The 26,049-nt window shown below is 40.7% G+C and overlaps 1 protein-coding gene across 1 annotated transcript; it reads left to right on the top strand.

The window, feature by feature from the left end:
- The first annotated feature begins 1,101 nt into the window (after window positions 1–1,101).
- On the top strand, window positions 1,102–23,455 carry tent4a (terminal nucleotidyltransferase 4A). The gene is made up of 13 exons (XM_055225138.1): window positions 1,102–2,073; window positions 5,630–5,753; window positions 8,421–8,467; window positions 8,552–8,672; window positions 10,908–11,015; window positions 17,811–17,939; window positions 18,015–18,228; window positions 18,309–18,435; window positions 18,513–18,616; window positions 19,886–20,043; window positions 20,120–20,275; window positions 20,358–20,531; window positions 20,696–23,455. The coding sequence occupies exons 1-13, from the start codon at window positions 1,301–1,303 to the stop codon at window positions 20,852–20,854; spliced, it is 2,394 nt and encodes a 797-aa protein (XP_055081113.1). The 5' UTR covers window positions 1,102–1,300; the 3' UTR covers window positions 20,855–23,455.
- Window positions 23,456–26,049: the final 2,594 nt, after the last annotated feature.

Raw genomic sequence — 26,049 nt, forward strand, 5'->3', positions numbered from 1 at the left:
TTAAATATCACCTCTGACTGAAATGATCTACACCTAAATATTTTCTGGTGATGTTGCATGTTACATTTAACATTTTAATAGAAATTAGCATTAGCATTAGCATCGTCACACAGACGTACCTTTGTAAACGCAAGTGTCCTCTGTGAAGTTTTCCGCACATTTGAAAAGTGTTTAACATGTGGCATCCACTTGCAGCTCCCTTTCCACTGCCTGACCTTAACCCCCTGACCTCTGACCCCTAACCCACCTGCAGCTCCCTGTCCACTGCCTGATCTGTCAGGATTAGTGTGACTCTGCAAAAACCTCATAGACATGACGTTACCCCTCTGACCAACCAATGGGCGGCCTCGATTCAGAGGCACATGGGTGGGACATGTGCACGGGCCGGGGCCATCATCACCGCTTGCAGCTTGAATTTTTTTGCTGCTGTCTATGTGGAGCTGCAAGTAGAGACCGCTGATGGACATTATTATTAATTACAGAAAGAATAATTCGTTTTATGAGATTGTGTGTGTGTCTGTATGTGTGTGTGTTTAGATGTTTAGATGTGCTTTCTTTTCATTGGTTGGTTCAATATCTGTAGTTACTTACAGTTCCTGCTTCCACTTCTTATTTTTATGTATTCAGCTGTGGTTGAGTACATAAAAATATAATGTATTCATTTTATTTATTAAAACAGTGAAACAGACCAGGTAAAGTCACAAGACACAATGACCCTGTATCAGAGTGTAAACATTAAAAAAACACATATATCATGAGTTCCCCTATCTGAAACCCCTCTGTTCTTATTATCCAGCCCGACAGGGAACCCCTCAGCCCCCTCCTCCCTCCCACTCCCACTCCCACTCCCCTCATCATTATGCAACACGTCCTCCCGGCGCACATCCACGCGCACATTCTGCACAGTTCTGCTCCATTTGCGGCAGAGGTAATTTTCCCCGCCCTGCGCTTGATGAAACGTGTGTAATATTTACGGGGGTAGTTTATCATTCATGCAGAGGTGAAGAGTGGGCGTTTGAGGGGGCGCAGTCATCATTTAAAGAAAAAAAAAAGAAGAAAAAACACACTGCGCATGCGCGGGGATTTGAAGAGAAGACGCCATATTGAATTCCCGGAGGACTCGGCTAGCATTTTTACAGTTAGCGCTACAGGGGACCACTTTCACCGGTCCAGAGCTGGTTTAATGCATAGATACGTGGCTTTTCTTTATCCTCCTGTGCGCTGGGGGGTTTTGGACACAGCGGGCTCGCGTAGAGGGAGTTAGATAGTTGTCGGGGGGTTTGCCAGAGAGAGAAGTTGAATGGATCCGAGGGTAGCCTGGATTCAGCCCGAACAGAAAGGACCTGCGAACGCTTTATGGATGCACGTCTGGGAGACTTCTCAGGGACTACGCACTCAGCAGAAGCTCTACAATCAAAACCACAACCATTACGTAGCGCTGGATGTTTTAAAGAGCATCTGCAGCAGCAATGGGAACGTTACAGGAGGATTGAGCAGCAGCAGCAGCAGCAGCCATCACAGCATCTCCTCCAGTGCCACTGCCATTGCCATGTCCTCTCTGGGGATGTGCAACGGGAATACACCGGATTCTTACACCGCAGCGAACAGCACGAGCCACAACAGGAGTAAAAACCAGAAAACTGGATCTGTTTCTTCTGTATCATCCCAAGAATCCAGCCCGGACAGTCCGCCTCCCTCCTCCTCCAGCTCCAGCAGCAGCAGCACACATGACAGGACTATCACAGGGAATATCAGTGGGAATATCAGTGGGAATATGGGGACTGCCGGTCTTCTGCTGCACCTGAGCGACAGCATGGACAATGTCAACCTCTATCAGCACCATCAGACCGTGTTCAACCTTCAGCAGATCTGCGCAAACCATCACCGTCACCAGATCCTGTCTCTACCTGTACCTGTGCACCCCCCCCACAGTCACCACCCAGGCAGGAGGAAATGTGACAATAAAGCCAGCACTTATGGCATGAACTACCTGCTTTCAAACTGCTCCAATGGCAATTTCGTGAGCGCCTGGACGCCCTGGAAGACGAAGAAGTACAGTCCCGGGGTCCTTGGGTAAGCTTTTATTGTCATATACGTGTTATTACAGGTGTTATTATTGTGCAGGAGACTCGTACAAGGGCTTATAATTGTGTATTACTGTTAGAATTCACTGGGAAGTTTTAAGTTTTTTGTAAGAAGTCGAATAGGTTTTACATAAGACGCGCAGCAGGGGACCGGAAGTGGTTATTGTGTAATTAAACGTCAAGTGAAATTAAATGGCTACGCAAAGCAATATAAGACATATTTTTTTACTGTAAATTAAAGTGGTTTTGTATTATTTATTTTCATAAGTAGTTATATTTGATGTTCGTTTGTCATTTAACGCAAATAAGAGCAACTTGTTAGGCTGGAGTTTTATTGTGAAGGGGCCTCGGCGGATGTAGATGACGATGACCTGAGCAGAGAAGAAGAAACAGCAAAATGGACAAATGTTTGTAATGGTGTTAATTGAGACAAAACAATCAATATTTCAGTAGAGTAATGACCCAAACACTTACTGAACAATTTTTATTTATTTATTTTATATTTTGAATTTATTATGACTACTTTGATGTTTGTTTTATTTAAATGTTATCATTATTTTATTGTTTATTATATTATTATTATTAATTTACCTCATATTAAAACAAAACATTTCCTTAACTATTTTTATTTTTTATTTTCATTTTTTAAATAAGATTTATTTGTATTATTCATTTATGTAATTATTAAAACAAAACATTTCCTGAACTTTTTTTTTTTTTTATATTTTTTTATTTATTACTATTATCATCATTCATTTATGTAATTATTAACATATTACATATTATTATTAACAAAACATTTCCTGAGCTACTTTTGTTTATTTATTTTTATTTTTTTAAACTGTATTATTCTTATTTAAATTTTATTGTTCTTTTAAATTGTGTTATTACTATTATTATTATTTACATTTTATTATTATTTTAAATTGTATTATTATTATTATTATTTTTATTTATTTATTTTAATTTTTTTACTTTTTTTTTTTTTTTTATATAAACCTGTTTCTATGTCTCAATCTTTGGAAGAACTTCACACTCAGATCCTGTGTTATATTTGAAAGTAAAGTTAGGCCTGTCACCATAACACATCTTAAAGTGCGATATATCGGTGAACTAAGTATATACATTAAACGATAATATAAAAACCAAACATAAAGCAGAAATATCTCCCAAAAAATATTCTAAATGTGTTGTATTGCTAAAAATATAAGCTGTAAAAACTCATAAGTGAATGCAGGACTTTGGTAGTTAGTGTGTGTAATGAGTCATTAGTGACACTAACGTATTTATTAAATCTACTACAGCTCAGACCTTATCATGGTACAGAAAAATAACCAAAATGTTCCCAGTAGTACTAAGAAAATGTCCCCATGATAAATATTTACCAAGAAATGACTCTTCCATGTGTCATGTTCTGAACGATAAGTTGATGCAGTGATTATTGTGACAGGAATATGCAAGTTTATTTGTACAGCACAACTGGTACACAAAGTAATTCAAAGTGTTTTACAGCATAAGAAATACATTAAAATCACAATACAGCAAGTCAAAACATAAATAATCATCATAACGTTAACATTAAAAGAGAAAAGTGCAGAATAAACCCCTTTCAGTCATATGCACAGATGAACAGAGCAGTTTGGAGTCTGGATTTAAACATTGGTTAAACAGAAGTTGGTTTAAGATTCTACACATGGGGCTTGTTGTATTGTGCCTTTTCGTGGATTGCATAAGATAATGTGCAAGTTTTGGCCTGCTGCTGTGTGTCTCCGGGTCGAAAGAAAGTCTTGCAAAAGTAATGTTGACAGTACCTATGACTGATTGTACAAGCTGCGATACACGGCGTAACGTCTGAATATGTAATCGCTACAGATCAAGAAAAATGTGGGGTTTTTTTCCACAACCGATGCAGATTTATTTAGAACCGAGAGCAACCGTCAGCCAATCAGTCCTGTAGATGTTTTTGGGCTGATATGTAGGTTCAGTTTTGATTATTTTCCCCAACTTATGTAATTTAAATTTACTACAAACTCACTCACAGCCCCTTTTATTGAACACAAACCTTTAAGAGCTGTGTAGTCACGTTTAGTGCAGTTATCTCTTTGTACTGAAGTGTTCAAATAAAGCTTTATGTGGGTTTTTACTTAGTAGATCGGACAAAAACCAAAATATCATCCTGTGCTTGATACTGAAATGTAGCGTCACGATTATTATCATGACCAAAATAATTGCGATTAACGATTATATTATGATAATTATTGTTGGTGACAGTTTACCAGTTGTTTAAATATGGAACCTATTCATAAGGTTAAAATTGTAATTAATTATTGTCATCCAGAACATTTTTAAAGTATTGTACTTTGTTATAAGTAAAAACAACAGTGATCTAGAGGAGAACGTCTGGTAGAAGTAGCTTTTTTCTGCACATTCTGATGAAACAACGGCGATTATCTTTGTTGGCGATTATCACGATTACACCGGTCCCTCGTTTATCGCGGGGGTCACGTTCTAAAAATAACCCTCAATAATCGAAATCCGTGAAGTATCAGCTTTATTTTTTACATTATTCTCTCTGTTTTTGTCTGTAAAACCCCTCACCACACACTTTATACACTTTTCTCACACAGGCGTTAACATTTTCTCACATTTCTCTCTCGTTTAAACTCTCTCAAAGTTCAAACCTTCGTAGGCGTCTTTGTCGGCGCAGAACGTTTCATCGACATTGTGGGTTTTGTCGGGGGGGAAAACAAATCGCAAACGTACAGCACTTCAGAGTCACACTATGCGATATAGCGAGGGACAACTATATATAAAAAGCACCACGAGCGATTATTGTCCACCCTTTTCATCGCGATAAAACATAGTAGTATATCGTCTCTGCTAAACCGGCGGTGCGTTGCAGGAAGAGGCGTTAACTTCAAAAGCCTCGCTCCGGATTGGCTCTTTGGTTGCTCTGATACGCGCGGTCGGAATTCCAAATATGCAACTCGACTCCAAATTAGCCGCTATAACCGCTCCAGCCTCGATCGGCTTCATTTGACTGGAGCTGAATTAGAGCGTAGACTGTATAAAGAAGTGGACTATTACTAGTAACCGCCGTATTGTGTCATCATCACGGCTGTTGTACGGATTATTGTGACTGAAAAAATGCAAGTTGCGATTGATGTTTTAGCTCGGGAGTGTGAACAGTGGCCACCGGCAGTGTCAGTGAAACCTTCTGACTGCACCGCCTCCAGCCTAATGGTAATAGAAGCAGGGGCCCACTGTTCTCTATTTCACACTGACGTTTCCAGGAAAAAACGGGGGGGAGTGATTGATACGGCTCAAGAACAGCATAAATTAAAGGTCCTGTGTTGCGCAAAATGGACTCTTGTGAGCTTTAAGTCATGTTCTAACGCTGTTACCTCCACGAAAACTGAAACGAAACACAACTCCAGGTCTGTTTGTGACGAGGAAACATTAGAACAGATCGGAAAACAGTGTAATATGGCTGCTTTAAATGTGGAATTAATTTTAATCTTTTAACCTTTTTATCTTTGGCACAGGCTGCACGAGGAAATAATGGACTTCTACAACTTCATGTCTCCTCGGCCTGAAGAAGCAGCTATGAGGAAGGAGGTGGTGAACCGGATAGAACGGATCATCAAGGAGCTGTGGCCCACCTCAGACGTGAGATACAAACTCTTACGACACAGTTTGATCAGATTTTAATCAGACTTGTTCTGTTGTACTCCGTGTTTTTACCTCATTTAATATGTCTCTATACGAAGCACGTAAAGATGGGACTGGGTTTCTTGCCGTGTTCGACGCAGCGGAGCCTCATCTTTGGTTCAATCTCGTCTGTTTCTTTAGCTTTAGCTCAGTAAAGTCTCGTGTCTTTTGTTCGATACACGTCATCTTTAACAAACCTCCATAGAAAGATTGTTCGTTTCTGGTGTAAGCGTCAAAGAGAACCAAGAGTCTGAGATATAAAATCGGAAGGGTTTTCACGAGTTTCGCGCAGATAAAACGGACAACGAAGCAACAGACTCTACGAAAAGGACGGGATGAAAGATGTGCGTGTTTACAGTTTTTATAGCGTGTGAAGGAGGATCCTCTTCTGCACAGCGTCACGTTATCTTCACGAGCTCCCGCGCAACGACAGGGTTGTTTCACAGTCCTGTCCTTGACCCCTATCGTATTTTAAGTGTCTGTGTTTTACCGGTATTCACGCGTTATTAGCTTTAGCGTCAGTACATCAAGATAAAAGTTAGTAGTGCGCACAGCTAAGTGTAGATACTTTACAAGATGTTCCTCGGATGTTCTTGGCCCACGTCTCTTTCTATCAAACACCGTCCCTTCCTTCTCTTCCAGACTTTGTTCTATAGTTTCGTTGCGTCTGCGGATCCCGTTTCGTCTCAGTAAACCGCGATCCTCATTGCGTTTTCTCTTGAGGAGGAGCCATTTCTTAGAGATTCAATTAAAAAAACGGTGCCTCTTTAATGAGCAGAATGCCTGAAATACAAAAATGCAACGTGATTAAAAAGTTTTACAACCACTGAGTACAACAGAACAAACCAAATTAATAAATCTTATCACTTGCCTTTGTAATAATATTTTAAAAAAGAGACTTAACTTTATGGACACCCTGTAGTTAGATATATTTATAGCTATCATCAACAGGAACAACAGATTGATTAAACATAGGCCGCATTTGATCGCACACGCCAAACGACTTCAGTCTCCCCCAAAATGGCGCCTGCTTTGGCTGTGGCTTTTTTTGAAGCGGCTCTCGGTGTTAATGTTTCAGTCCAAGTCCCGGATATGTGTATGTGTGCTATACGCAGGCCCGTCACAGTGACAAACTTTGAAGTGCGATATGTCGTTGAAGTAAATATAGACGATAATAATGACACAGAACCAGAATTACACCCCAAAAACTATTATAAATTTGCAAAACTGTTAAAAAAAATGAGTTACGACACTTGACTAGTTCGTTTTATGTCAGTAATTCCACTTTCTACAGCTTAAATCTCATCGCAGAACAGAAAAATAACCAAAGTTTTCCCACAAAGTACCATTATAAATATCGCCCCCCCCAAAAATATAATTCCATTTGTCATGTACTGAATGAAGTCGATATACAACCCAAGATAAACAGTGGAATCAGCTCCAGACAGTCTAAAATTGTCTGTAGATCTGAATATTTTTACTAGAAATTTGAAAAAGTACATTTTAGGTAATCAAATGTGTCTGGTTAATTTGTACTGTTCTGTTTTTTTCTGTAAAAACCTGCACAGAATGATTTTTTATATTGGTTTGGACTGTAGGAAACTTCACATATTGGACATATGGACTTTTTTTTGTATTTAACTCCTACTGTTGACGATGAACTGTCAAGTTTTATAATGTAAATGTAATGAAAAGTGTATTTTAATGTGTGTTCACCTGCCCTGGGACTGCACCGGGAACGTAGCACTATCTCAATCTGGTGCAAATCATCTTTTCTTTTTGTAAGATTAATGAATTTGAACACGATCCCTGACAAAAAAGAAAGAAACGATAACATTAAAACTGATTTATGTGACCGACACAACAACCCAAAAGCAGATTTAAACCACAAAAACTTTTATAAATCTACAATATTGTTAAAAATCAAGAGCTACATTGACGGAATCACTTCTATGGCTCATTACAGATGCAAACTGACAACTAAAGTGTTTCATTCTGCTGTTTATTTAAACTTTTACAGCTTGAATCTTATCTTTTAGACAAAAAAAACATGAAAATTTACCATTAGAGCAGATAAAAAGTGCACACGACCCTAAAAAATACTGTTCTATTTGTCATATATAGAAGGATAAATGGATATAGTGATTATCGAGACAGACTTAACTCTACGTCACTGCAGAAAAAGACTTCACGATGTATTTAAAATGGAACAGAAGTGCTGGCAGAGCGGTGAAGCAGCCAATCGGTCTTTATTTAATCATTCTAAACACATACATATGAGACTCGCTCCCCCACTTGGGCCGGTTTGCCCCGTAGACGGATAGAACGCCTGATTTGTAGTCTCTTTTCATCTCCTTCCTATTAATCCTAGACTTACTCTGCGCTATAGCCTTGTCACAGGCCGAAAAAGAGGGAACTTTACTTCGTTTCCTTTTGAGAGAACAGTTGGCATTGGCAGATCTCTCCTTTGGCAGCGTTTGAAGTGAAACACAGAAATACTCAGGCGTTTTTTTCTCTCTATTTTGAGACCATCTGAGAAGAAAATGTAAATCATGTCTGCTGTTATGATTTGAAATAGTCTGCGCTTTTGTACCAAACTTAAGGTTCGTTTTTGTTTTTCTCCAGGTTCAAATATTTGGCAGCTTTAGTACAGGACTTTACCTACCAACCAGGTAAGTGCCGCTAATTTGAAAAAAACGGGTTCTGTTCTCCCCCGCAGAGACGCTAATCACTATCTGTGTTTTTTTTTCTTGTAGTGACATCGACCTTGTGGTGTTCGGGAAGTGGGAGCGGCCTCCACTACAAGAGTTAGAACAAGCTCTTCGCAAACACAACGTCGCAGAACCGTTCTCCATTAAAGTTCTTGACAAAGCTACAGTGAGTCAGGTTAAATCGTGTGTTCGTGTACCCCAGCGTTTAGCTACTCGTGTTCTCCATAGACTGTAAGTGTAAATGGACGTTAGCTAACCTGCTAGCCGCCGCGGTTCAAACAGGAAGTGATCGTGTGCGCGCTTCTGGCTCCGTTGACTCGAAAAACTGTGTCCTCTCTCTGTAACTGCTGCTGTCAGACTCGTCATTTTGGTCTTAACCTCCTGAGACCCGAGCTCTTTCATGGCTTTATTAATTTCTCTTTGTTATTTGGGCGGATTGGGACATGATGAGTCTAAAAACAAAGAATTATCCTTTTACATTATGTAGTTTCTGAGTAAAGTTATGTAAAACGACTGCCCTCATATGTGGACGCTTTAAAATTTTGATAAAACATTTGAATAATGATTTGCAAAAACTATTTATTAAGACCCTGAACACAGCAACATTTGTCCTGAGTAAAAACAAAATGAGAAACAACAATTGTGTCTCTTGGAACAAAGTGTTTAATGTGGAGATCTGCAGACAGAAAAAAAAATATTCTAAACATTCTAAACTGTTAAAAAATGTTTAAATTGGATATATGTGTATTGTTGCTGTTTTTCTTCTTATACATTTTTTATTGTGGCCTAGACGACCCAAAATGTGTTGTCCACATATGAGGACGCCAGGTCTCAGTAGGTTAAAATGTTCCTATTAACCCGCTCTACATGATCCTGGGGTTTTTATTTCACTACACTGGTCCCTCATTTATCGTGGGGGTCACGTTTTAAAAATAACCCACAATAGACAAAATCCGTGAAGTATCAGCTTTATTTTTTACATTATTCTCTATGTTTTTGTCTGTAAAACCCCTCACCACACACTTTATACACTTTTCTCACACAGGCGTTAACATTTTCTCACATTTCTCTCTCGTTTAAACTCTCTCAAAGTTCAAACCTTCGTAGGCGTCTTTGTCGGTGCAGAACGTTTCATCGACATTGTGGGTTTTGTCGGGGAGAAAACAAATCGCAAACGTACAGCACTTCAGAGTCACACTGAGATCCAACGTTTATGTAAATTTGTCTGAACACATTCTGTACTGGACAGGAGACACGGCACGGAGGAGACTGATGGACAGTAATAAGATGAGAAATATCATGACTCAAACTGCAGCGACTCCCGTTGTTTTGATCCATTTTCCTGTGTGTTTCTGTTGCCATGGTGCTTTGCTCTAACATGTGCACGAGCAGATGTCTGTCCAATGCAGTGGTGACTTCTTTCTATAATTTGAGGCTCCCATCTGCGTTACCATAGTAATTAATGAGTTATAATAAATGTCTCGGTTATTTTTTTTACATGTGTAGCTAGGAATAATTAAAAGCTGACAGCACTACGATGTATTCGAGCTCATTTAGAGAAGACGGGGTTTATAATATTGAGAAGTCCCAGTTTGTTTGTCCCCTCCGGTCACATTATGTCGTTTACAGTCGGACATTTTTAGTCGGTTTTCTTTCAGCGAACCAGAAATCCGATTTAAAAAGCCCATTTTCTGACCTGTGTTCATATCTGGAGTTGTTTTGTTTCATTCTCACACGTTTAACGCACAAACCCTGCAGATTTACGCTGAGTTTTTCTCTCAAACTGGAAAAAAAAACACTCCGTTCCACCTTGTGATGTCATCGTGTGGCGATACAGGAAGTGCTCCGCTGTGTTTTTAAACTCCACACAACTTCATTTCTAGATTCATTTGGATCATTTCAGTCGTGGAATTGCCAAATCTACTACAGAACTAAAGCGAAAAGGTAGACGCTAACTTGTAAAACCACCACTTTATGACATCACAAGGTGGAACGGAGCATTTTGTAGAGAGACTAATAATAAAGTGTCGCTCAAACATGCGTGAGTGAAACAAAACACAACTCCAGGTCTGTTTTTGATGAGGAAACGACATTAGAACATGGCTTAAAGCTACAAGAGTGAGTTTTGTGTAATATAAGACCTGTAAAGTGTTGCATAATAACGACGAGAACATAAATCTTTTACTTTATATAATCCTTCCTTACAGTGAGCTAGACCAGTTTGATTTTGTGTTTCCGTATCACAAAAAGTACAGTTTTATTACAATTCTAGTGCTGTAGTACCGGTAACTCCGTGTGTTTTGCGTTAGCTGCATCAGTCCTTGCAGTCAGTTTGATTAGATTCTGTTTTCGTACCAAACGCCTTTAGCACAGATTCTTATGTAATGCTTATTTCACACAGGTGCCAATCATCAAGTTGACAGACCAGGAAACGGAGGTGAAAGTCGACATCAGTTTTAACGTGGAGACTGGAGTCAAAGCAGCCAGCTTTATTAAAGATTATGTTAAGGTAAGACCGAGCTGTTCTGGTTTCAGCTGTGACGTTCACCAAAACACAACTTTATGTACATAAGAGAAGACGCATATGATTTTTTTTTTCTCACTGTCTGGCGTGAAATCAGACTAAACCTTTTCTGATTTAGGTCAAGTAGGATTATCAAAATTATTTTTATTTGCTAAATGTCAGAATAATAAGGGAAGGATTTTATTTTAGATTTTTTTTTTTTTTTTTTTTTTTTTAAGTCAGCGCATACACTATATTTAAAAACACATGCACTTTTTTTCTCACTGTCTGACATGAAATTAGACTAAACATTTCCTGTTTTATGTCTATTGGTATTAACAAAATTATTTCTGTTTGTCTAAAAAAATCCTTCTCTCATTATTCTGACATTTAGTATTTTTTCATTAACGTCAGAAGTTTATGTACACTATATAAAAAGACACATGGATTTTTATTTTTTTCTCACTGTCCAACATAAAATTGGACTAAACTTTTCCTGTTTTAGGTCAAGTAGGTTTAACAAAATTATTTCTATTTGATAAATGCCAGAATAATGACAGAAGGATTTTTTTTTTTAGAATTTTTTTTTTTTAAAGTTAGAATTTTACGTACACTTTATTTAAAAACACATGCACTTTTTTTTCTCACTGTCTGACATGAAATCAGACTAAACGTTTACTTTTCTATGTGTATTAGTATTAACAAAATTATTTCTATTTGATAAATGCCAGAATAATGACAGAAGGATTTTTTTTTTGATTTTTTTTTTTTTTTTAAGTTAGAATTTTACATACACTTTATTTAAAAACACATGCACCTTTTTTTCTCACTGTCTGACATGAAATCAGACTAAACGTTTCCTTTTTTTTTTTGTCTATTAGTTTTAACAAAATTATTTATATTTGCTAAATGCCAGAATAATGAGAGAAGGATTTTTTAGACAATTTTTCATTAACTTCAGATGTTTATGTACACTATATAAAAAGACACATGCATTTTATTTTTTTTTCTCACTGTCTGACATAAAATCAGACTAAACCAGGTGTCACCAACACGGTGCCCGCGGGCACCCGGTCGCCCGCAAGGACCACATGAGTCGCCCGCGGGCCTGTTCCAAAAATAGCACATCTCATAGAGAGCTGCGTCTAAAAATTAATTTTGTTCTGTTGCTATTATTTTTTTAATCACACTTGTATGTATATAGATTTAAAAAATACTATCTTAAAAATACTTTAAGCCTTAAAGTATTTTTAAGATAGTATTTTTTAAATCTATATACATACAAGTGTGATACTGCCCATAGGTAAATATTGTGCGCGTTAACCTTAAAGTTTAAGGTTAACGCGCACAATATTTACCTATGGGCAGTAAAGTAGAGCTTGTGGGATGTGGAGAGTAAGCTAGCGGGCGCTGTATGCACTTTCGTACCCCAAAAACATGGCAGAAAAAAGAAAGAAAACGTATCTCTTTCACAGTGAATGGGAAGAGGAGTTCTTTTTTACGACTGTAAAAGAAACCTGCGTGTGTCTGATTTGCGGGACGACCGTGGCGACAGCAAAACGGCACAATGTGGAGAGACATTTCAATACGTGTCACAAAAGCTACCATGATAAATATCCACCTGCAAGCGCCCTACGGGCAGAAAAAGCCCGTGAGCTAAAGACCGCTCTGGGTAAGCAACAGTCTTTTTTTACGAGGCCGGCCAAAAACTCACAAAAAGCAACCGAAGCCTCGTTTAGAGCTACACATTTTCTGATCAAGAAAAAAAAGGCATTTACAGATGGAGAAGTTGTCAAAGAAGCGATGTTATTAATTGCTAACACTGTATTTAAAGACGAGAAAAATGGAAGCGACCTAATCTCCACTCTTTCCGACGTCCAACTGGGGGCATCTACGATGGCAAGACGAGTATCAGCTATGTCCAGTAACTTGGTCGATCAGTTGGAGCAGGATCTGGCGAAGTGCAAGTGGTTTAGCCTCCAGTGCGATGAGTCCGTGGACAGCAGCAGTACAGCGCAGTTATTGGTTTTTATCCGGATGGTGTTTAATGATTTCTCCACAAAAGAAGAACTCCTGACACTACTGCCCTTAAAGACAACTACGAGAGGAGTTGACATTTATAACACGGTGAAGGAGTTTTTCGTGCAGAAAAAGGTGCCATTGGAAAAGCTGGTAGCGGTGACAACAGACGGGGCTCCTGCTATGGTCGGCCGACAGACAGGTTTCATCGCTCACTGTAAACGTGACCCAGACTTCCCCAAATTTCTGCATTACCATTGCATCATTCACCAGCAGGCGTTGTGTGCGAAAGTGATCGGCTTTGGGCACGTGATGACTCCCGTTGTGAAAATCATAAACAACATCCGCTCCAAAGCAAAGCAGCACAGGATTTTCAAGGTACTATTAGAGGAGATGTCAGCAGAATATGGGGACCTACTGCTACACACAGAAATCAGATGGCTCAGCAGAGGACGAGTTTTGCATCGTTTTTTGTCTCTTTTGCGTGAAATCAAAGAGTTCATGCAGTCCAAAGGCGAAGATGTCTCACTGCTAGAGGACACAGAGTGGACACTTGACCTTGCATTTTTGGTGGACATTACTGGGAAACTAAACCTCCTGAACTGCCAGCTGCAAGGCAAAGGTAAGACTGTTGTCGATATGATAAGTGCTTTAAATGCATTTAAAGCCAAAATGAATGCATTCTCTGCAGATTTACAGAGAAAAAAAGTTCTGCACTTTCCCTCTGTGCAGTCAGTGCTGAAAGACAATGCTTCTGCATCTGAGACATTTGAAAAAGTGGCAGAAAAGTACATTGAAGTAATAAACAGACTTGGGCAAGAGTTTGAGAATAGGTTTTGTGACCTTCATCAGCTTGAACCATGTGTGTTCTTCATTTCCAACCCTTTCATGAATGGGGACACCACATGCTTTGCTGAGCAGTTAAGTGCAACGTTCAACTTGGATGCTGGACAGGTGGAGATTGAAATTATAACATTGCAAAATGATCTCCATCTCAAAGCCTACCAGGCTGCACCAAACTTTTGGCGCCTTGTTGACACAGAGAAGTACAGTGGAGTATGCACAGCAGCCATGAAGGTTGCCAGCCTGTTTGGCTCAACCTATCTCTGTGAATCAGCATTTTCTGACATGAACTTCATCAAAAACAAACACAGAACACGCCTCACTGATGCACATCTGAGAGACTCACTCACAGTTGCAGTGTCAAGTTACACACCAGATTACAACACACTGGTGAACAGCATGCAATGCCAGTCTTCCCACTAACCAAGGACGGATACCAGATGTAGTCAGTGACAACATGGTAGTGCCATGGCAAAGTTGAATTAAAATATTGAAGAATTGTGTTCAATTTAAAAGTGTGTTCATGACATTTAAAAGTTATAATTTTGTTAAACATAACACAGACTTGGCCATTAGTTCAAAATGTGAAATAAAAAATGTATTACATATTTAAAAATATGTAAGTTGATTTTGTTTAACATTACATAATTGTTAACTTTTTGAAACATGTTGCAACATAGTTCATGATTTGTTAACAGGGCATGTCAGTGGCTTGTGCAAATGGGATATTTTTTGCTAAAATGTAGTGATGTAAGTGATCATCTGAAAATGTAACAAATACTGTGATTAATAGAGATAAAGTGTTGAATATTGATATCTGTTTCCCACCTTGTTGTCATTTTTGATAATCATTGTTAGAAATCATTAACATGATCAGTGTCTTTACATAGGTGAGTATTACTAATCATTATAAATAATGTATAACTAAAGGCAAACTGAGCAAATTTGTTATTTCAGAAGAGCGTATCAAACTGGTAGCCCTTCGTATGATTCAGTAACCGTGAAGTAGCTCTCAGTTTCAAAAAGGTTGGTGACCCCTGGACTAAACCTTTCCTATTTTAGGTCAAATAGGATTAACAAAATTATTTCTATTTGCTAAATGCCTGAATAATAAGAGAAGGATTTTTTTTTAGACAATTTTTCATTATTTTCTTCAAATTCAGAAGCTTACATAGTAAAAGCTAAAAATGAAATCTGTCAACTGGACAAAAAGCTGTAAGAGTGAAGACGTTTGGCTGCTCGTCCAAGCCACTTCTGCAGTTCTGGTCAAATTTCTGCTGGACACTGCCTTATATCTGTCTGAAGGGAGGAGCTAACGACACAGACACTGGAAAAAACAGCTTACGTTTACAGTTTCTATATGTACGCTAGGTCTATTGAGCTACATTAAGTGTGCACTGTGCCTGAGTCATACTTAGCAAATCCATAAAACTCTTATTAGGTGTTTGTTGTACGTATTTGCATCCTTGGCTTGCTGTTTTGTTCTCTTTGTTCCCTTTGTTTGCTTTGGGTTTGATGATAGAGGTATAGATGGGGGATAGATGATGTCTAAGGCCCCATTTGTGTTCAAGGAAGGATTATATTTAACAAAAATATCTTCTTTAACTCTCTTCTCAAACCATTTCTTTTCTCTGGCTCAGATCTGTTTACATATATTTCATTAGTATTTGGTAACAGAAGTAAAAAAAAGTATATATATAGCAAATGTAAACTTAACTGTTCCATGTGGAGGTGGTAAACGCTGCGTATTATTAAAATCACTAGAAAACTCTACGTACAAAGCCTGTGCTGCCAGTATAATTATAACTTAAACAGTCTAAATTTAAACGCTGGAAATTCCCCCTCGTGACGCAGCTGAAAAACCTTCACTTATATTATCATTACGGCTCAACTGTTTTTCCGAAAGAGTGACCTAAAAAGACTTCTGGTCAATTTGACTTTAGAGTGCGCTGTACCTTTGGCTCGTGGGGCGTAGCTTAAACAGAAGAATCCCCCGTGTCGACGTTTGATGTGTCGTGACTTGAAATCCCGTCGTCAACGAGGCTCCTCCGCGTCGACACGGTGTTAAATGATGTTGTTAATGCGCGGGTGGAGCAGACACTGGCGCGGTCAGGTCAACGAGAGGTCACCCCCCACCCCCACCCCCCCGCGCGCCGCCATGTTTTCACTCCGTTAGAACATATTTGAAAGGTCAAGTCCAGCTCCGATGTTCATTTGGCACAAACGTCTGCAAACGGCTCACGCTTGAACTGAAAAGGAGGGAAAGAAACAGCTTTGAGGCAGAGTGGCTCAGTCGGTAGAGCGTTTGTCCACTGATCTGAAGGTTAGCGGTTCGAATCCAGCTCACACAAAATGAACGCTGCTGTTGTGTCCTTGGGCAAGACACTTATCCCACTCTCTTGGTAAAAATGTGACCATTTTACCATTATTTCAGCTCATAAAATGGATTACACTGGTCCCTCGTTTATCGCGGGGGTCACGTTCTAAAAATAACCCGCAACAGGCGAAATCTGTGAAGTATCAGCTTTATTTTTTACATTATTCTCTCTGTTTTTGTCTGTAAAACCCCTCACCACACACTTTATACATTTTTCTCACACAGGCGTTAACATTTTCTCACATTTCTCTCTCGTTTAAACTCTCTCAAAGTTCAAACCTTCGTAGGCGTCTTTGTCGGAGGAGACTGATGGACAATGGTCTACAGTCCAACAGCCAATCAGGACGCAGGACACAATGCACGATCATACGCTGTGAAAAAGTGAAATTGTACTAAAAAAAATCCACAAAACAGTGAGACCACGAAAGGTGAACTGTGATATATACAGACAACTGATAAGGACATGCAAAATCTGGAAGGTAATGAAGTACATGTAGTAAAGTGCTGTACTTAAGTAGAATTTTCAGGTATCTGTTCTTTATTAAGTCCATTTTACAGTGTGTACTTTTTACTTTTACTTGAGTACATTTGAGAGCAGTATCTGTACTTTCTACTCAATTACATTTTTGAACAGGACTGAAAAGTAAAAAGTACTTTTCATCTGATTTGAGGGAGTATTTTTATCATGTTCGTGGAAACATCCTGACTAAAGTTTTCGACTTTAAACTTCGGGTCATAAGAAAATTTGAATAATTGATTCATGTTGTTACTGTTGATCAAAATATGTGTCATTTTTAATCAGTGTCACATTTACACTTTATTTCACACAAGTGTTGTTTATTTGTTACTTTTACTTTTTACTCTTAGATATATTTTTAAAAATGTACTTTATCTGAAGCGAGGAACTAACTAAACTGAAACTAAAAACACCTATTGTCTACAGCACATGTGTCAAACTCAAGGCCCGGGGGCCAAATGTGGCCCCCCACATCATTTTATGTGGCCCTCAACAGGGTAAATTCAAAGGTCTGACGGTCTTAACATGTCATTTTATCAAGAGATATGTCGTTACACAGCCATGCAAATATAATATGCAATATTTGAAACTTAAATGAGTAATAAATACAGAAACAGTTAATTAACAAGTTAAAAAAGTAGTTACATCTATTTTGCATCTGGCCCTGTGAGGACAGTGAAAATGTGTCTGACACCCCTGGTCTACAGTTTCGATTTGCAGACTCAGTCTGTTGTGTTACCCTAAGTGTGCACTGTGCCTGAGTCCTACTTAGCACAGTCATTCAAGCCCCTAATGAGTGATTTCACACCTATTATGCAAAGTAACTCCTCCCTTCAGACAGATATGAGGCAGTGTCCAGCAGTAATCTGACCAGAACTGAAGAAACGACTTGAACGAGCAGCCAAACGTCTTCACTCCTACAACATGTTGTCCATTTTTCTTTTGCTACTTTTTCATGTAGACTTTCGTTTCGTAATCAAATTGATAAAAACAAAAACAAAACACAGACATAACTCCTTTTTGTTCTGCATTCTCCTCCAAACAGAAGTATCCTGTTTTGCCTTACCTCATCTTCGTGCTCAAACAGTTTCTTCTACAGAGAGACTTAAATGAGGTTTTCACTGGAGGAATCAGCTCGTACAGCCTTATTCTCATGGTCATCAGCTTCCTACAGGTGCACAGAGCTTTATATTCTATCGAAACGCATTTAGAGAACACAGTTTAACCTGCGCTGTCCTCTCTCCTGCAGCTTCACCCTCGTATAGACGCGAGGAATCCGAACGAGAACCTGGGCGTGTTACTGATTGAATTCTTTGAGCTGTACGGCCGCCATTTTAACTACTTGAAAACGGGGATCCGCATAAAAAACGGCGGAGCGTACGTCGCCAAAGAGGAGATCATGAAGTCTATGACAAACGGATCCAGGCCGTCTATGTTGTGCATCGAAGACCCTTTGCTCCCAGGTAACACACACACACACACGCTGTTTTTTAAATTTGTCTCTAGGGGGCAGTGCGTCGGTTTACCTGTTCGTTTTGTTTAGGTAACGACGTCGGCCGGGGTTCGTACGGCGCCATGCACGTGAAACAAGTGTTTGACTACGCTTACACTGTCCTGAGTCACGCCGTGTCTCCGCTGGCACGATCGTATCCCAACAAAGACTCCGAAAGGTTAGCCCTCGCCGCGCTGCTTAGAGAGTTACGTTTTTTCTCGTGATGTTCTAACGTTTTAAGCTTGTTTTTTGCAGCACCTTAGGCCGAATAATTAGACTGACTCAGGAAGTGATCGACTACAGAGAATGGATCATTAAGAAGTGGGGAGGTCGCGATCTTTCAAGAACAGAAAGTAGAGGTACAAATATGTGTTGAAAATCCAGAGTTATTTGAATGTTTGTGACTTTCTCTGTCAGTTATGTGGCATGTTTAATATGTTGGTGTTTTACTGGGCGTCCGTAAAGTCTCTGTACAATTTAAAACGTTTATTACAAAGGCAGTTGATCAGATACAACAATCAATCTCTTCCCTTCCGTCCTTTGACTTTGTTCTGTAGTTTCGTTGAGTCTGCGTATCTCGTTTTGTCTCCGTAAACCGTGATCCACATTGTGCTTCTCTTGAGGAGGAGCCATTTTTTAGGGGTTTATTCAAAATGATGCAAGGCGAGTTTATTTGTACAGCACAAAGTGATTCAAAGAGTTTTACAGAATAAGAAAGACGTTAAAATCATAATACAACAAATCAAAACGTAAATAATCATCATAAAAGGAACATTAAAGGAGAAAAGTGCAGAATAAACCCCTTTCAGTCACATTCACATAAACAGAACAGTCTGAGTCTGGATTTAAATATTGTCAAAGTCGAGGCCTGAGTCACATCTTCAGGAAGAATGTTCCAGGTTTTAGCGGCACAAAACTCAAACACTGATTCAACATGTTTAGACCTGGTTTAGTCCTGGTTTAGTCCTGGTTTAGTCCTGGTTTAGTCCTGGTTTAGTCCTGGTTTAGTCCTGGCTTAGACCTGGCTTAGTCCCGGTTTAGTCCCGGTTTAGTCCCGGTTTAGACCTGGCTTAGACCTGGCTTAGACCTGGCTTAGACCTGGCTTAGTCCCGGTTTAGTCCCGGTTTAGTCCCGGTTTAGTCCCGGTTTAGTCCCGGTTTAGTCCCGGTTCAGTCCCGGTTCAGTCCCGGTTCAGTCCCGGTTCAGTCCCGGTTCAGTCCCGGTTCAGTCCCGGTTCAGTCCCAGTTCAGTCCTCAGTGTGAGACGTTCATGTGGCACTAACACGTGGGAGATTCCTCTTTAATCACGCTGCATTTTTGTATTTCATCCTGTTGATTAAACACTTTAATAAACACTGAACACAACAGAACAAATCTAATTAATCTGTCCACCTGCCTTTGTAATTACATTTTAAAACTATAAAGTCACTTCATGGACGCTCTGCACATCTGTCAGAAATGTGGCATATTTATTTCAATCTTGACAGAACATCTTGGTGTTTTATTGTTTTATTTTGTATTATATTATCTGTATAGTTGTTTTATTGACTTCTGTGTGACTTTGAGCAGCTTAAGTTGTATTTTAAATGTGCTGTGTAACTAAAAGTGACTTAAACGTGGCGTCCGCAGCCGCCTCAGTTTCAGAGCACGAGTCCAGCTGTGTTACCTCAGAGGACCAGCAGAGGGACTCGGTGTCTCCGCCCAGCGCAGACTCCCCCATGTCCATCTCCAGCCCCCGGCAGCACTCGTCTGCCTCCTCTGTGTCGTCTCTGTCGGGCTCAGACAACGTAAGGAGCCACACTCTTTATTTAACACGTGTAAGGACGTCGTTTGGTTAAAATCGTCGTCAATCTCTCTCGACAGGACTCGGACTCCACTCCACCGTCGTGTCCCATCCCTCCCCTTCCCCCTTACCCCTCCTTTCCTCACTTGGGACTGGCTTTACCACCAGGTTTCAGCTTGGCGTCTGGTAAACACAGCCTCGGAGCACACCCTCTCCTTATACCTCCAGTTTCACAGGTATTTAGTCATTTTTAACCTTAGAACTTTAACTTTTTGAACGATATTGAACGTGTTTAATGCCTCCGTTGTCCTTCCTCAGGCTCATGTCTCTCTGGCCGGTGGTCTAGCAATGCACTCCTTGCCTGGCAGACAGGTGTGTATAGATGCCAGGCTCCCTCACTTCTTCCACATGCCCTCCCCAGCCCATGCTCATGCCCCTGCCCCTTCTAGCCCCCAGCCTCTGCCCAGCTCCCCCTCCAGCCACGCCCACAAGGTATGATGCCACCCACACACATGACCATTGTAATCCCACAATCTTTTCAGCTCTTTCATAATGTCCTGCTGGTCACATCATCCTCGTCACTGTTGTAAACGCCGCGTATGAAAACGTTTCATTCACGTACAGCGTTTGTTTGTTTGTCCTGTGCTTTTTTGTAGAACGGAGCCAAGTTCAACATGAAGGGCTTCCATAACCCACCACAGGTCAACAACCCTGTCCTGGCGAACCGCGGCCACGTGCACACGCATACACAGTACCACCGCAACACGTGGAGACGCAGAAAGAGGGACAGCCTCCCGGTCAGCCTCAGCAGATAGGGGGCGCTCTCCTCTGTTTCTTCTGTTGCCTCTTTGGTGCAAGCATCAGCGCTTAAGACGGATCCTCAGACGCGGCCCCTGACGGGGGTGGACTCATCCTTTTGTGTCAGACCTTCACTTTTTCTTGCAGTATTTTTCATTCAGGTCATTTTGTTACTTTCCAGAACTTGTTTTTTATTGATGAGTCTTTTTGACGTTGATCCGACTGCAGCCGAGCTGCTCGTGGTGTTTCACTTGAAAAATTAACACTTGAGAACAAAGGTTTCATTTGGTGCAATAATGTTGTTCTCTTTTTGAAACTTAAGTAAAGCTTATTTAATTTTGTGCTTAAACGTAAGGCATTTTTATATTATTTTATTTTTGTAGGTTTTTATTTGTTTACGGGCCTGTCTTTAGGCAGCATCTCGAGTGACTTTATCACTTCTATTTTATTGTAATTGAATGTGTGAATGTTGCTGTGTCTCATGAGTCTGAGATGGACCTGCATTCAGAAAGTCCTGACCCGTCCTCCTGCCTCTTTCTGCTCCTGCCTCTTTAATAGAACTACAGCTGTATTTCTATTAATGTTCAACTAGTTTTTAGGTTTTAAAACAATCAAATAAATCCACGCTATGCTGGAGGAGCAAAGGGGCCGACACAGTGCTCTGGGTCACGCTCCGGGTCACGCTCTGGGTCACACTCTGGGTCACACTCCGGGTGTCACACTCTGGGTCACGCTCCGGGTGTCACGCTCTGGGTCACGCTCTGGGTGTCACGCTCTGGGTCACACTCCGGGTCACACTCTGGGTCACACTCCGGGTCACGCTCTGGGTGTCACGCTCTGGGTCACACTCCGGGTGTCACTCTGACCGCTCAGTGTTTCCGTTGCAAAGTGAGCCTCAGTTTGTGTTCCGCTCAGAGTGTTATTGTTGTTTAGGCTCAGCCCGGGCTCCTTATATTTGTTTCTATTGTTATATTTGTCTGTCGAGCGAAGGATTCACAGCTTAACTTCTTTCAAAGGAGTTTGAAGTCTGTGTGGGAAACCTTTGTGCGTTTATTTTAGATTGAAAAGTATTTATTTTGGGCACTTGTTCATCATAGGCATAGACTTACAATCCATCGTTTTTTTTAAGCAGGAGCGGAAAAAGGTCAAACTGTGCGCTGGAGGACGGGGGCGGGTCTTTTTGAACATCCAGATAGGGAATTCTATTATGATTCCATTCCGGAATCTTGTACATTTGATTGCCAGGTACTTCCGCTAATTGTTTGCAATGCCTTTCTTTGTGTTTACTCGGGGTGTGTGTGTGTGTTGTTTTCAGTGATGCGTGTCTCTCTACTCGCTCCCGCTCTCACAGAAATGACTGTCCCAACTAGACACTACTCCCGAGAACTTTACGCACACCGGTGTTATTACTATGCAAGTGGATTTAATATTGTGTCTAATCTTGTCCAGTCTGTTTGTGGTTTGCTTTGTTTTCCCACTGAAAAACTCTGCCTGTTGGAATATGGAGTAATGTTACGAAGCGTCAGACTCTTAAAAAGCCAACGTTTTGAGTGACCTCTGGCCTCCCCTCCTCATCCTGTACTTGTACGAAGGCCATACGATGTTCCTTGTTTTTCCTTTAAAAATCCCTGTCGGATGTAAGGAAGCAGGGCTGTTCCCTTTGTGGTTGGATATGAGTCTGTGATGTGCGTAACATACTGATATAATTGTGAGATTTGTGACTTTTGCCAGTTTTAAGCCAACACGTGACGTTTGATCTCAAGTGCACCCGGATTGCGTCTTGCAGTCTGTCGGTGAACTCAAAACAGGCCAAATTATAGACCAACTTTACCTTATATTTACAATGTGTTTTGCACTAGTACACTATTGGTGTTTTGTTTCTGGTTAAACTTTGGCAACTCTCTTAGTCAAGAACTGTTCCCCCTGCACCAAATACGTTTTTAAGGAGAAGCACAGAATGATCTTCAAATCCACATAAATTACATAATGCTTTTATTTTTCTGTTCTGGTTTGGTCCTTTTTGAAAAGAGCATTACATTTGTCGTGCATTTCCACCATTAATTTGGAAACTAGATGTACTCGATTGACTTGTGGCAATACTGTTGGTGATGTAAAGTTGTTGACTTGGAGTTGTCTGCATCCTCACAGCAAAGACTCACGTGTGGTGTCCTCAGAAGTGGGATTAAGGATGGATTAAACTAAGATCTGTGCATTTCAGGAGTCCTACATGGTTCACTCTTCTTCCTGTTGAGTTTCCTCTCGACTGACACTGATGGAAGTGCTAAAACAAAGGTTCTGGTTGTGCTTTTGCCAAATTGCCTTCACTTCTCGGGTCTGGTGTGAGTGAGAAGAAACCAGGGCAACAGAGACTAGCTCAGACCACTGAGACTTTAGTGTACACATGAACATGTAGATGCAATGTACTACGCCCCCATTGGACACAATGGTGGATTTTAAACTGGCGGCTGCTAAAGAGCGGAGGCGGCCCCACTGTGATGTGACCTGGCTAAGTCATCTGAGCTGTGGCCCTCAAAGTGAGGGAACCACTGGCCAGCAATTTGTTTTTGGACGTTTTTATGTAAATATATTTTTTTCTATTTTATTTTTTAATAAACATTTTAAAAACCAAAAGAGTGACGTGTGATAAATATTTATATGTAAAACTTTCACTTTTACAGACTTTCATTGAAATGTGAATGAGGAAAAATATCACAACTCCATTCTTTCTGCCTGTGATTAAACTGTTCAAACACTAGGGGGCAGTAACACACTTATCTGGAGCTGGTCTGTGTCCGTGCACTGCACGAAATAATGTTTGACAGTTTTATTAGGTTCAATGAACAAGAACTTACATTATGAGTTTAATGTTCTTTTGAATTTGAGCTCATTTTTAATATTTACGAGGCTTTAGAGTAAATCCTCTGCTGCACTGACACATGTCACAGAGGCCGAGCTCTTTTATTTCCACAGACCCAGTCTGCTGACCCTGCCTCAGTCTGCTCACCCTGCCCCAGTCTGCTGACCCTGTCCCGGTCTGCTGACCCCGTCCCGGTCTGCTGACCCTGCCTCAGTCTGCTGACCCTGTCCCGGTCTGCTGACCCTGCCTCAGTCTGCTAACCCTGCCTCAGTCTGCTGACCCTGTCTCACCCCGCCCCGTCGTCCCGGTCCAGGCCTGAATGAACCAGAGCTGCACAGGTGGACGACCAAGTCTCCCAGAAGTTCAACATCAGCTCCTGCCAGACTTGGCTGGACACGACAGGTGAGACAGGACTGATCACACTGGGGGTGTTCTACATGTATGTCTATGATGAAATGTTCAGCAGTTTAGATTGTGACACAAAGCACACATGAGCAAACACTATCAAACAGTTTTATGGTGGTCTGAAGAGTTTGAGGTTCAACAAAAGTGAGGGTGGCTAACTGAAAAACTGTTGGCTAATGCTAATGCTAACGCTATCTTGTGACTGATGTTATGTGGGAGGGACTTGATTAACAGCTCAGATCAGTTCACCTCTTGTATTTCCAGCTAAGTCAGTTCTTTACGGTTATATTGTGTTAAAACAAAACTCAGATTAAGTCTAATTTGAGCAACATGTCTTCAGACGGAGCAGTGCCTCTAGTTAGCTTCGTTAATGACATCAGCTGCAAAGTATCAATACTGAATGCTTAACTTGGCGTCCATCTTGTTTTACGTCTTCTCTGTCTGTTCCTGGTTGGAGATTAGTGACTTTAAAACTGCTCCACTGGCCAAACTTATTTTTTAGAGCAACACAACGATTTACTGGAGAAGATTTTTTAGTTTTTTTTTTTATAATAATGTGATTAAAATTCTAGTCAAACTCACATCACTTTAAAGGGCTTTTATTACACTATTTTGTCATTTCTGTTATAACGTTGTTTCCTCATTAACTTTTACTCAAGTAGATTTTTTCATGTGATACTTTTAATTTTACTTTTACTTGAGTATATTTTTTGCTCGCGTATTTGTACTTTTAGGAGAAGTTAAACTCACATCTGCCTCACCAAAAAAGCAGTATTTAGTATTTTTCTCACTGATTCTTTGCAGTTTGGAGCACAGAGATCAAGTACTGCCATGGATTCCTTTGTTTTTTGGAAAAGAAACTGTAATCAGAAACCAAAACGAGTATTCAGAATAAGTATTTTCGAGGCATGTATTCAGTTCCCGTCCGTGGTCTTAATAAGGTCGTACTGTGAGTTGTAGAGTTGTAGAGTCTGGCACTATCTCCACTTTATCTGCACTTCACTTTGCACCTTCATCGCGGCTTATGTAGGTCACGTCACTGCGCGGCACACAGAGATTATTTTAGTTGCCGAGGAAACTTTTTTCTCTCCTGAATAGAAAATCATTTTAAAAAAAACTTTTTGCAAATGGTTGGAAGTGTGTTCAGCTTCAGTAATGAGCAAAAACCAGGAATTATTTACAGTTTCCAACTCATGGGATCTTGGAAGTTTTTGCTTGGCGTCTCCAGGCTCAGACCAAAAACTGACTGAGGCGTTTGAGTTTCAAAGGGGTGAAAAGGTGACACGCTTCCGTTAGGTGGCGTTATTTTAGGAACCTGAAATGAGGCTGCAAATAGTTTTAAACTGAGGTTGCAATGGACCGTTTTGCTTTGCTGTAGAACCTGTAAGACCCAGTAGACTCTGTAGACCCCATAGACCCAGTAGAGCCTGGAGACTCTCCTGTAGACTCCTCCTGTAGATCCTCCTCTAGACCCTCCTGTAGACCCTCCTGTAGACCCTCTGTAGACCCTCCTGTAGACCCTCAGACCCTGTAGACCCTCCTGTAGACCCTCTGTAGACCCTCAGTAGACCCTCAAACCCTCTGTAGACCCTCCTGTAGACCCTGTAGACCCTCAGTAGACCCTCAAACCCTCTGTAGACCCTCAGTAGACCCTCAAACCCTCAGTAGACCCTCAGTAGACCCTCCGTAGACCCTCAGTAGACCCTGTAGACCCTCAGTAGACCCTCAGACCCTCAGTAGACCCTCAGTAGACCCTCAGTAGACCCTCAGACCCTGTAGACCCTCCTGTAAACCCTCAGTAGACCCTCCTGTAGACCCTCAGACCCTCAGTACACCCTGTAGACCCTCAGTAGACCCTCAGTACACCCTGTAGACCCTCAGTAGACCCTCAGTAGACCCTGTAGACCCTCTGTAGACCCTCCTGTAAACCCAGGCTTGGATATATTCAAA

Source organism: Periophthalmus magnuspinnatus, chromosome 11, assembly GCF_009829125.3.
Source record: "Periophthalmus magnuspinnatus isolate fPerMag1 chromosome 11, fPerMag1.2.pri, whole genome shotgun sequence".
Lineage (NCBI taxonomy): Eukaryota > Metazoa > Chordata > Actinopteri > Gobiiformes > Gobiidae > Periophthalmus > Periophthalmus magnuspinnatus.